Raw genomic sequence first — 13,660 nt, forward strand, 5'->3', positions numbered from 1 at the left:
ATGCTTTGGAAATGCTTTTCTTCAATAGGGACAGGGAAGCTCGTCAGAGAAGATTGGAAAATGTATGGAGCTAAATACAAGACAATCCTGGAAGAAAGCCTGTTATAGGCTGCAAACGACTGGAGACTGGATTTACTTTTCTGTTGGACAATGACCTTAAAAATAAAGCCAGAGCTACGTTAGAATGGCCCAGTCAATAAACGTAATTTATATTTTGTGGCAGAGAAAAAAAGTAATTCCAGCAGAAGGTGATTATATGAAGTGTTAGCTCAGGGTGGCTGAATATAAATACGCCCCAGAATTTTTAGACTTATTTGTAAAACATTTTTGAAACCTTTACTCTCCACTTCCAAATTATGAATTTCTTTAAATGGGTATGTTACATAAAATACCAGTCAAAAAGTCTGTGGTTGGAACATGAATAAATGTGACAAGGCACTGTATGTGAAATGCACCAGCCCTTTTATTAAATTACCCATTTCAAAGACAGTTTATCCACTTAAGAAAAAGCATTCAAGCTTTGTGTGGTCTTGTTTTGAACACACTTTACCCCACTTTGAATACATTTGCATCTCGACGTTACTATTTTAATTAGGTTCCATGCAAAGCTAGATCATTAAAAGCTGTTATCACAGCTATTTAGTTTGTCATTTTTTTTCAGCTTTCTTTCCCCTATTTTCTGACTGATTATAATCCATGGCACTATTATAATCAACATTTAAATTGATCTCTGTCAGACCCAGATGATGTGATAAAGGGCAAAAAATAAGGCCAAAATAACTAGAATTTCACTGTGTTGCCTTTTAGAACTAACCTAATTTAATTTCATGTAAAAATTAATGATCAACAAAGTGAGTTTAATATGCAGGAGGAATTTAAATGGTGTTGTTGCAAAAAGATAAAAAGCAGAAAAGGGTACTGTGTGAGTATGTACTTAGGGCCCCCGCCCTCACACACCTCTCTGAAAGCCCCTAGCTTATCCTGTAAAACGGTCTTTGCCAAAATGCCTTTCCTCCCCACTCCCTGTGTGAGCATCTGGGTGTGTCGAGCCCAGATCACTTTACAAGGCGTCACTGTTACCTGTCTGACAGGTAACTGGCCCCAGGCCAGTGTACCTGCCTGTGAGAGCACCTTCAAGGGTCCAGGTAATAGGAGGAGAGTTGGGGAGGAGGTCCAATGGAGGCAGGACTTATTGGAACCTCCTTCACTTGGAGACAGATAAATATCCATCCCTCACAGTAAGAAGACACTTAGAGGGACCTGGCTCTCCTCTTAGTGTGCTCCACATCTCTGCCAAACCTCTCTCTGTCTCTGTTCCTCCTTTTTTCTCTGTAAGCTTCTTCTCAGAAGAAACTAGACCAACCATGTCGACCAGAACGAGCGTGAAAACAGCCAGGTCCAGCTTTGGTGGCGGAGGTTTTGGCAGTGGTGGCCGTGTCTCAGGAGGAGTAGGATTTTCCTCAAGATCTGCTGTTTCCTTCAGGCCATCATCTTTCCAAATGGCCACAGCAAACATTGGAGGTGGCTCAATGCAGAGGTCAAGCATGGGTGGCGGTTTCAGCAGTGGCTCTGCATATGGTGGTTTTGGCAGCGGTGCAGGTTTTGGCGGCGGTGCAGGTTTCGGCAGTGGTGGAGGTTTCGGCAGTGGTGGAGGTTTCGGCGGTGGTTCTGGTTTTGGCGGTGGTTCTGGTTTCGGCGGTGGTTCTGGTTTCGGCGGTGGTGCTGGAGGTTTCATTGCACCGTCCATCGCAAATGTCCAATTCAACCAGAGCTTGCTGGCTCCTCTGAACCTTGAGATTGACCCCGCAATCCAGACTGTCCGTACCCAGGAAAAAGAGCAGATCAAGACCCTCAACAACCGCTTCGCCAGCTTCATTGACAAGGTATGTATCTTTGTATCATTCAATAAAAACTGTAGAAATGATTTGTAAATTAGTTTAGACTTTCTCTGAAGAGGTCAGTATTACACAGTAACTAGACCAAGACTGAATATAAAACCTAACTGACTGTTAATATGACGATGGTTGCAGGGTAGGCATGTCTCATCTCAAAGGGGGTCCTCAACATGATGCTGTGCATCTATTCACAAAGTGAAAGCTGACCGCTGCTTACTTAGTTGCATTTGACCATGACGGGCCTCTTACCAGGTGTCTCTATGCAGAGCAGGAAGCAGGAAACTCTAGAGTGGTCGTATCCAGTGACTGGTGGCTTTCAGTGTTAGTGCAAAAGGAGATCAGGTTAACACTGGTAACCATGACAGCATGATGACAGACTTTCTTCATTTATGCAGAAAGTACACTTCATTCTGTTAATCCAGTTGCATTCTGCCAATATGCTTGTGCAAAATAATTTCTCTGACTCTTGAAATTTATTGCATGTGATGACAACTGCTTTTTTCGAATTATCCACACATGTTTGCATGATTAAACAAAAATGCACCACACCCTGTGTGAGAAAGTGCACAGTTAGGCTTTCCTGCTGGGTAAACACCACACCTCAAACACAAGGCAAACTCAAGACATTTAACATAAATGCAAAACAGTCTAAGAAAGTAGCAGTTTCAGAATATTGTGGACTTGGTGTTTCTTTATCAGTTTGCACATCTAGTAACATTTATAAGAGGTTGCCAGGTGATGTCGTACTATAATGCATTTATTGCTGAGGTTTCAGATTGGCATGTTCTTTCAGTGAAAGTATGCATCCTTAAGGCAAGGGAGCATCAATGTCAGGCGTTTAAGGGAGGGTCTGAATTCAGGCGTGGCACCCTGAACCTGGCTTTACTTCACCAACACAAAAATGGATTAGATGCTTTAATCCTTAGGATTTCATCACTTCAACAAGAGAACACATTATGTGAGTTTTTCCACTCAAGTTAGTCTTATTAGAGAAAGTGCCATTCAGTTCCACTTTTCAATGAGTCACCCACAGGTAGAGAGCCTAGAACATCCTTGCCCTTAAGGAGAAGTAAATACAGCAACTAGCAATATTTTGTATACATAACCTTTTTCTGTGGGAAAGTCAAACACAAGAAGAAAGTGTGCACAATTCATCTGTAAAACCTTAGAGTAAGAATGCCCAGCCAAAAGGTAAAAGGCCTTTCCCAGTCCAATGAATGTGATTATAAGCATGCCGAATGTTTGTTTAGGTCCGCTTCCTGGAGCAACAGAACAAAATGCTTGAGACCAAATGGAGCCTTCTGCAGGATCAGACCACGACTCGCTCCAACATTGACAGCATGTTTGAGGCCTACATTGCCAACCTGCGCAGACAGTTGGATGGGCTCGGCAATGAGAAGATGAAGATGGAGGGAGAGCTGAAGAACATGCAGAACATGGTGGAGGACTTCAAGAACAAGTGAGTGCAAGCGTGGCATGTTGTAACATATGAAATCCGCCCTGCACTAGATTAAGTCGATAATCATTTCCCATCCCCCCCAGATATGAAGATGAAATCAACAAGCGTGCTGCTGTGGAGAATGAGTTTGTGCTCCTCAAAAAGGTGCATGTTCATCTTTCACTGTACAGCCTATCAGTGTTGTATCCCATGAACAATAAATGATGCATAAATTATTGATTTTCCTAAAAACCCTTTAACAAATGCCAACCACTTGTTCTTTATCAGGATGTAGATGGTGCCTACATGAACAAAATTGAGCTGGACGCAAAGGTTGATGCTCTTCAGGATGAAATTAACTTCCTCAGAGCTATCTATGAAATGGTAAGAAAAAAGTCCCTGAAGGACACACACGTTTGTATTTGTTCAGCATTTTAGGATATTAAATAATTCTTTATGTTGCATTCAGGAACTGAATGAGCTCCAGGGACAGATCAAGGACACCTCAGTCATTGTGGAGATGGACAACAGCCGCAACCTGGACATGGATGCCATTGTGGCCGAAGTCAGGGCACAGTATGAGGAGATTGCCAACAACAGCCGAGCTGAGGCTGAGAAGTGGTACCAGCAGAAGGTTAGAAAGTCTCCCAACTCAAAGTGGGATGGTGGGTGTGTTTGTAGAATATGTGTTAACAGTTTTTACTGGACTTATTCTCCAGTTCCAAGAGATGCAGACCTCTGCATCACAGGCCGGAGATGACCTTCGCAACACAAAGAGCGAGATTGCTGAGCTCAACCGCATGATCAGCCGACTCCAGAATGAGATTGAGGCAGTTAAAGCACAGGTACCATTTAGCACAAAAATCATAAAAGCTTTGCATCTAGACAGAATTTAGAAAAAGAAATGCCACATGTGAAGCTTCTTTTACCTTTCTAACTACTTAGCGAGTCAACCTGGAGGCCCAGATTGCTGAGGCTGAGGAGCGTGGTGAGCTGGCTGTGAAGGACGCCAAGCTCCGCATCAGGGAACTGGAAGAGGCACTGCAGAGAGCCAAGCAGGACATGGCCCGCCAGGTCCGCGAGTATCAGGAGCTCATGAATGTCAAATTGGCTCTGGACATTGAGATTGCCACCTACAGGAAGCTTCTAGAAGGAGAGGAATCCAGGTAAAATCTGAGTTACATTAATCTTCTGCAGCAGGGCACATTGAAGCTGTGTAAAGTTGATATCTGTTGCTGAAAATCTTTCATTTATTATCTTTATAGAATTGGCTCTGGAGGTGGAAATGCAACCATCCATATACAGTCCTCAAGCAGCAGCTTTGGTATGTATCTGTAAAAAATCTAACACTATAGTTTGGCATTTTTGTTTCAAGTAATAACTGGAACACTGAGAAGTTGGATGTAGTCCACTCAAAATTTGTGGTTCTCTTTTACCAGGTGGTGGTGCAGGAGGCGGAGGAATGGGCGGAGGAATGGGCGGAGGAATGGGCGGAGGCATGGGCGGTGGCGGTGGCTTTGGCTCTGGAATGGGAATGGGAATGGGTGGAGGATTTAGCGGAGGTTATGGTGGCGGCATGGGCGGCACGAGCTCCATGAGCGTAGGAGGAGGCGGTGGCTTCAGCACAAAAAGCAGCAGCAGCAGGGTCTCTTCCTCTCGGCTCCGTTATTAAAAGTCCTGGTCTTCGTTCTTCTTCACTTGTTCTGTACCCTTTTCTTCTTACCTAATAACCCCACCCTGACCTTTCCCCGCAGACAGAGTCACCTCAGAGTCACCTCAGGAACACGCTTTACCATTTACAACCACCGTATTTACACAGAGAGTAAGAGATAGCTACCAAATACAAGTAAAGGCAGAGAGATTGTTAAACCAGAGACAAAGATCCGCAGAGATGTGAGTAAGCCATCATCTTTACATCAGTCAGCCTGGCTGTCTTCTGGTTGCCGGATGTGTTGTTGTACAGACAAGAGAATAGTTGTAGTGTTATGACGACATATCCTTACAGTGCAACAACTGCTGCACAAAAACAGGGAACAGGAAGTAGATTTGTACCTGAGGAGCAGATGTTTTCTAGTCCTACTCCTTGTCTCTTCGGTTGACTCAAATGTGTCATCCTGTGTAGTTTGACATCTTGAAAAGCAGCCACGTGTAACACACAAGTTGATTTTTTTAATCAATCCTCTTTCTTCCTACTCTTGCTTTCAGAGCACATGAGCTCTTCACTGTTGTGGAGCGTGTGATCATGCTTTACTTAAATTTTCACTCTCAACAACTGTAAAACTGATTGCATAGGGCTGACTGCAACTACCAGATTTATTATGAACTGTACCATCAGAAAAAGCTGCAATAAATCTGAATTCATATTCATTTGGTTGATTTTGTGTTGTTCTTTCTTTTATATGTTTTTTTCATATCTGTTGAACAAATAACTTAGCTTTTTGTTAATTTGTAAAAGAAGCATTTATTCTAAGCATATAAATCTAAGCAATATAATAGCTTTTATTTGCTACAATCTTGACTTCAGACAGAGAGCTATGGTGTTCTTTTTTGGCCCACAATGTCAATATTATGACTACTGTAGCACTAATACAGCTGTGTAATGTTTAACTCTTGCTAAATTTGGGTTTGAATTGAGAAAGCTAACCTCATTCTAGATGTTTGTGTCAATTAAATTTGAACTCAATTCATTTTATTTATTTAATTCACAACAATGTTGACTCAAGGCAGTTGACGAAAAAAATTTATTTAAACCCATCATACAGACAGATTCCAAGTCAATTACATGCATTTCAAATTTTTTTCTAGCAGCTTATTATTCAAATTGGTTAAAAAGGCTTTCTGTATGAGTGCAGTCAAGTACTGTAAACATTTTAAAATAACGTTCTAATAATGTTCTAATAATACATAACAGCAAGGAGATTATCTTAACTGTTACTATTGTTACATATCTTCACAGCCTGCAGTCCCACATTGGCTACATCAGCCATTGTTGAAAGAATTTCTGCTGTGGCTGCCAATTTTCACTGACCTTGGCAACACCAGTGCTAAAAACTAACAAATTCCTTCGGAACAATACATTTTTTCCTAAAAGGCTGCTACATAATAAAAATCAAAAACTGGATTATAAACGATCCTGATACATTTGAAGCAAAGCTCAGTGAAGATTCAAACTGCAACGTCTCTAACTTCCTGTAACAGCTAGCCGTGCTAACGGGCTAATGCTAGCTTGTGTAACAGGAACTGTAATGCACCTTTTCCACTGGCTCGATTTGGCCAGCACGGCTGGCTCTGCACTTTGTGTGTTGCATTTCCATAAACCCTCTTTTGCTCTGCTGAAGGGAACACCTCCTGGAGGCGCGGCTTTAAAGCATCATGTGTCGTGCTGCATAACCGCAAATGAAACACCCAACCGCCAATGTAAAGAAGAAAAGACCTAAACGCATCACAAAAACAAGAAGTAACACGTCTATTGCCTGAGGATTAAATCTGCCGAATGTGCGAACAAACGGGTTAGCTTCCAGCTAACCTCTGTAGCTGTGGATGAAAAACGGCTCGTTGTGTCCGCCAACCACACTGCACGATAACACGGTGATGCGGTCTCTGCTGTCTTCCTTCCAGACTGGGAGACCGCGTCTCTGCAAGGGCTTCTCTGGAACACAGTTTGCTTCTGCAGGCCTCAGAGAGAAAGTCAGGCAATGCTTATACCTTAATTTCCCCTTTTTATGAATGAATACTGGGTACACACACAGCTATTCACTCGTACTTTACTGGTGCATGTGATCGCGTGATCTTATGACACTCTTGGATCCGGTTGAAGAGTTATGTCTTTTTGCCAGCAAAGAGACATCAGCGTGCTGGGCCTCCCCCATCCTGGTCCCGCAGAGGAGCAGTGGAAAGAGGTCGGCTTGTTGGAGAGGGGGTGCTCTTATTCAGACAGTTGCATCATGGGAAGTCTGCTGCTACCCCCCTTTCCTCAGTTGCTGGAAGTCAGTTAAATGGAATTTATTTTGAAAGTTCCAGAAAAGTCCGTACCGGAGTTTAATGTTGAAATCCATGGCTGGGTCCCAACAAGACAGATAGATCCTTTCTTGGCCCTCATGACATACAGATCAACTCCCATACAAGCAACTGGTGTAAGTCCAGCCCAACTTATGTTGGGGAGGCATATTAGGACCACAGTGCCGATGTTGGAGACAAAGTTGCAGCTTGCATGGCCGGACCTACAGCTCGTCAGATCAACTGATGGGAAAACAAAAGAGAACTATGCACGTTATTACAACGACAGATATGGTGTCAAACCATTACCAGAACTACAACCAGGAATCAGCGTCTCTGTGAAACTGGACAGGCAAAAAGGTTGGACGGAACCAGCTACTGTCCTACAAAAGTGCAGCTCGCCGCGATCATACCTTGTCCAAACTGATTCAGGGGTTGTGAGGACACGCAGACACCTGAGACCCATCCTCAGCAAGCCGCCTACTCCTGCAACAGAAGGGTCGTCGGGGGTTCGGAGTGAAAAGGAGACACACTCACCTCCTCCTCCTCCAGTTGAACCAGAGCATGACCCTCCCGATCCCGTTAATCCTAGCTTGCCTATGACTCCAATTTGTTCAACTTCCAGCGGCAGAGTTGCTAGATTGCCTAAAAGATATGCTAAGTAAGGAGGTTGTTCAGTTATTTTGACCTGACCATTTATGAGCATGATTGTGCAGGTATTCTGAGAAAGTCCTGTTGGGCTCGTGTTATATATATTATTTTTTTTGTTGTTCGGCTAAGGTGTTTTAGCATCTCATACACTGTATTCCCGAGGAATAAGAAAGAAAACAATCTTTATGTATTCCTCTGTCTTGAAAGACTGAAAGAAAGGGTGATGTAATGTAATGGCAATATTTTATGTGGATGGATACATGGGGTAGAGACCGGAAGTGTTAAGAAGGTGGAGAAGAACTAGGAGAGGTTCCTGTACTGTTCTGTGGTCTGTAACGTGTTCGTGTTCTGTTCAACATTAAAGAGTATAAAGAAACCTCGGCGACATCCTTTGACTCTACATAACACTATAGGATATTGCTAAACATTGATGTAAAAAATCCCTTTTTTCAAAATTCGAGTTTACTATGAATTAATTTTTTATGAGTGCCACCAAGTGGTCAGATACTTGTTATCAAAATTAATCAGAAATAGGGCAAGATGGCAGTTTTATTTTAAGTTTTAAGCATGCAGCATGTCAGAAGAGAAAATCTTCTTAAGTTTAGACAGCATAGTGCAGCAAGAGATTAAGTAATATATATATATATATATATATATATATATATATATATAATCGGCCCGTTGCTGTGATATTTGAGTCGCAGTTGCACCAGTTCGGTTGAAGTGTGCACATGTGCAAAATGGCATCTACCTGCAGCACTCATTAACCTCTGACAGCTTGGCTTATCTGGTGAGCGCACTGTACATGATAAAGGTCAAATGCTAGAGCTTTATTTTCCTACGGCGCTGTTCCTACACTATTGAACCAAAAGGCAGATGGTAAGCAGGGGGGTGTAAGGAAGCTCAGCAGTTTACACTCATCCAGTACAAGCATGTGGCAACAGTGGAGAGAAACAACTCCCTTTTGAGATAGAAAAAACTTCTATAAGAGCTAGCCTTGGGAGCCAGAAAAAAAAGGACTTTTAATGTTAAAGAGCACAGAGGTAATAACAGCTCCATCCAGAAAAGAAGCACAGAAAAAAACAGAAGTTGAAAAACTTTATATGGAAAGGGGAAATAAAACAAGGGGAAATGTTAATCGCATAATTGCTCCATCAATTGCTTTGTCCATGAAAGAAATGCACCTCCAGACAAAACTAAAGGGCAAGGAGAATGTTCTATGGAGAAAAAAACAGAAGGTTATGGGAGGCAGTAGCTCAGAGAATGGCCCTTCCAAGAAGAGGAACACAGTCAAACACAAAACCACCGGCCAGGCATATTGTCAGCAATAACTGCAAATACTACATAATGGAGGGCAGCAGGAGGAAACAGAGGGAGGAAAAGTGGTCAGTCTGTCCTTCAGCAGCCTATGCCTATGACAACAAAACTACTGACACAGCTGAAGATAACCTCTGCCACTCTAATTGTATGCATTTTTTTAAGAGGAATGTATTAAGCCCACGCTCAAAAGCAGATTGGGTGTCTGCCTCATGGAAAAAAACAGGGAATTGGTTCCACCAGAGAGGACCCTGATAACTGAAACCTGAAAACAATCAAGACAAACCTCTGTTCTGACCACAATAATATCTGCAACTGTCATTTGGATAGACAAGTTACCCCATGGACAGCTCAGCAGAGGAATCTTTTATGTGCTTATAACAAGCCATAGCCAGGAAAAAAGGCCTGTTAGCTCCCCAATATGTTTAGAAGCCAAGAATCATGAAGCAGTGAGCAAAATGTATTTATTTTACTAAGCTCGTCACTATTTTATCAAAAAATCCATTTATTTTCCATAGATGGAGCATTACTGCTAACGCTAAAATGGTCCGCTTGATATATTTATAAAAAAAACTTTATTAGAAACTGCATTGGGATCATTTCAATTGCGATGGTAATGGAGACGGAAATGAAAAGGGAAAAAAAGAAGCAAGAAAGAGAGAGAGGTCGGGCGAAAAGGGAAGAGGAGAAAAGAATAGAGGAAAGAAAGGATGAAGAGAATACAAGATACTAGAAGACAGCTTCTACACCTGCAGAAACATATATAACAACAGAGGCCCGACAGAGCCAGGGGGCCCAGGCCCTAACAAGCAGCCACCAGGAGTGACCAGCCACACACCAAAGAACCCAGCCCTGGACACCGAGAACCACTAATACACCGGCAGGTAGAGACACCAGCCACCGGCAGGTAGTGTGGCAGTAAGGAAATAGGGCCCACATTTGATGGGGGCCTAAGCTGATCCAGGAGAGGGAGAAACCCAAGACCTAACCTGACACAAAAACAGGCACACAAATCATACATTCCCACCCTCATGCGTACACATAAAAACATTCACACCCACACACCAAACGTAAAGACACACAGCACACTCCCCATACATACTCTATCCTTTCAAGTCCAGGTACCAATACCCCAGAGGGGCAACCAGCCCCCATATCCAGGAGGTGGTTCCTTTCCTTCCGGGGTGGAGGAGACAGGCTGACAGCACCAGCACAGACTAGTGCCTGCACCGCCCAAACCCGAACAACCCCTGCTCTGACCCCAGCCCCCAATGACCCCTGTCCCCATCTGTAGAGTGGGCCTAGCAAAAAGACGGGTCAACCTGGTTCAAGCAAGCCCACAAACCAGATCCACCAAGCCCCATGAACCCAACATAAAATTCCCCACAGGGCCACCTCCAACCAGGACACAGATATCGAACACATGCCCCTGAACCCAAACGCTATGAATCCCCTCCTAACAGGGTCACACCACAGATGAGCTCCATCCCCAAAAAGCTAATGAAGACACATCCGCACATATTATGTTGTAAACTGTGATTATTAACATCTGTAAACAAACTGTTTTTATTTTAAACTTCCAAAAACACAAGGCAGGTGAATTTCATGTTACACTTACCAGGGCAACTGTAGGCATAGAAGATATGTTGGAATGATCCGTGTTAAGACAAAAGTTCATTCATAGGGAAGCATTAATACTTAAACCAATCCATTTATATTTACTCCAAATTACGATGCCTTTTATAGTCATACTGGTCAGGAACACCGGCAATACTGGAAAATAAGGGACTACAAATCTACTGTAGATGATTTATCTGTTGCTGAATGCTGCCCTCTAGTGACTGGAAGCTGAAATAATTATATATATAGTTCCAGGGATGTCTTCTTTTTTTTTTTTCGCAAAATAAGATATTTGTTTATTCAAGATATGTTTTCAGTCCTTTATTGGACCTAAAGGGGGCAGTCAAGTGGGTGTTAATCATATGTTAATTTTAGAAGTTGTGTCCTGTTTACATTTCTAATAGAATGAAGGCTATCATTCCAAAACCAGACAAACATCTATTCACTCTTACACTCACACCAGCAATCAAAATCATTGCTACACCTTTTAAAATATATCGGAATGTTTTATATTAAAACCGGCAACAGACACTGTACAGACGACAATTACATTAAATGCAAATGAAAAAAAAACAAACATCAAACTATACAGCTCCACAGTAAGACGTGCTGTAGGCCAATGACATGGATATAGACCAGGGCTACACTTCTGAATTTCTGAGGACAGTGGTGATACTTTCAAACATGTCTCCCACTGCATGTAGTGCTGTAAAGTAAATCTTGTGTCGGAAGTCTGTCATGTTTTTCCATGGACAATAAAGGCAGCCACATAGAACTTAGACAGTTCTACTACCTAAGTAAGTGTGCTTTGACTAAATGAAAAAGGTGAATTACACTGGTTCAGGTCAACTCCACCATGCAGAAACATAATAATGATAAAAATATCTTCTAAAATAATTAAACTATATTTGCTGTTGGCCCTAAACTTTGGCAGTGACACAAATGGTGTTTTGTAAGTTTTGTTCCTTAAATTAATTTTATAGGAGCAGATGAAGCTCTGAGATGCCCATTATTAAAACAAAATGACCTTCAAACCTAATTAATATACTGCAATTAAAAATGGACAAATTGCTAGAAATTTTTGCCTTTCAAGATTAGCAAAACATGGTTACAAAGAAAAGTGTGCAGCCATCATCGCTTTGGATAAATTGGCTTCACATGCAGGAAACCACTCCTAAGAAAATTACAGTTTTCCTGGAAAACTCTAGGATGTTCTCCATAGAATTCCACTGCCACCAGTGCAAAGCTTGGTCAAAAATGGCAACAGATTGGTGTGACACAGTGAGGGGAAGAATGTTGGGCTATTTCCTTGTAACAAGAAGGGCAGAAATGATATCACCAAGAGAAAATCGAAAGGAAAAACTCCACAACTATTCTGCAGGATATACAAGGATGGATAAATAAGGTTTGAGCTACTGTTATTGCTTTCTGCACAGCCACAAAACACTATTGGAACAGGGTAATCCTTAGATTTTTATTGTAGTACACTTAGGCATTGGTCTCCACGCAACAGAAACAGACTTAAATGCTGTTGGACGAACCATGAACTCTGACCTCACAGGGAGGAATGGGGTTTAGGGTTGTACTGAAACTAGTCCTGTACCAACATGGACTGAAAGACCACTTAGTGAGAAAGAAGTCATTGCTCCAAACAACATAAAAAGCCAGAATACAGTTTGCAAACATGCTCAGGGGTAAGGATTGTAATATTTGGAGACCTGTGGTGTGCTGTGGCATGATGAAACTGTGCCAAAAGTGTTTGGCCATAGTGACCATTGTTACATTTGGAGAAAAAAGGGGGAAACTTGCCAGCCTAATAAACCCCATCCCAATGGTGAAGTATGGGGGTGGCAGCATCATGTTGTGAGTGTGCTTCGCTACTGGTGAGTGAGTAGTGAACTTCACAAAATAGACGGCACTATGAGGACAGAACGTTATGGAGTGATAGTAAAGCACCATCATGACAGAAGGTTAAATGCTGGCCACAAATGGGTCTTTCAAATAGACAAAAGAGGATACAGCAAAGTTACTTTTAAAGTGGCATAAGGACAACAAAGTCAGTATTTTTGAAGTGACCATTATAAAGCCCTGATCTCAGTCCCATTGAAATATTGTAGCTGAAAGAGGTGTGTGCGGGCAAGGCAGCTCACAAACCTGATTCAGTTATATTAGATCTTTCGGGAGGAACGGGACAACATTCCAGCAAACTATTGTGAGAAGGTTTTGGGAGGACATCCAAAATGTTTGAATCAAGTTGTACGGTTTAGGAGGCAATTCTACCAAATACTACAGAAATATATGGAAACTTCTTAAAGTTACGGTATGTATCATTATTCTGACATTTATCACATAGAAATATTTTGGCATATATCAAATATAAATATTTAGGGCTGTACAGTGGCACAGTCGGTAGCACTGTTGATTTACAGCAAGAAGATCCTGGGTTCGACTCCCGGCCAGGGGTATTTCTGCATGGAGTTTGCATGTTCTTCCCGTGCATGCATGGATTCTCTCTGGGTACTCCGGCTTCCTAAAATTACCCTTCTGTGTGCATGGTTGTTTGTCCTGTATGTCTCTGTGTTGCCCTGCGATGGATTGGCGACCTGTCCAGGGTATACCCTGCCTTTTGCCCGTAGACTGCTGTAGAGAGGCCCCAGCTCACCCATGACCCACTATGGAATAAGCAATATAGAAGATGAATGAATGAATGAAAATATTTTGGCAATTCTGACAGAAAACAGGG

At 42.3% G+C, this 13,660-nt stretch overlaps 1 protein-coding gene across 1 annotated transcript; it reads left to right on the forward strand.

The window, feature by feature from the left end:
- The first annotated feature begins 1,243 nt into the window (after nt 1-1,243).
- Nucleotides 1,244-4,503, forward strand: LOC124871736 (keratin, type II cytoskeletal 8-like). Its single transcript, XM_047371253.1, has 7 exons — nt 1,244-1,883; nt 3,146-3,354; nt 3,438-3,498; nt 3,622-3,717; nt 3,803-3,967; nt 4,053-4,178; nt 4,279-4,503. The coding sequence occupies exons 1-7, from the start codon at nt 1,365-1,367 to the stop codon at nt 4,501-4,503; spliced, it is 1,401 nt and encodes a 466-aa protein (XP_047227209.1). The 5' UTR covers nt 1,244-1,364.
- Nucleotides 4,504-13,660: the final 9,157 nt, after the last annotated feature.

The sequence above is a fragment of the Girardinichthys multiradiatus genome, chromosome 1 (assembly GCF_021462225.1).
Source record: "Girardinichthys multiradiatus isolate DD_20200921_A chromosome 1, DD_fGirMul_XY1, whole genome shotgun sequence".
NCBI lineage: Eukaryota > Metazoa > Chordata > Actinopteri > Cyprinodontiformes > Goodeidae > Girardinichthys > Girardinichthys multiradiatus.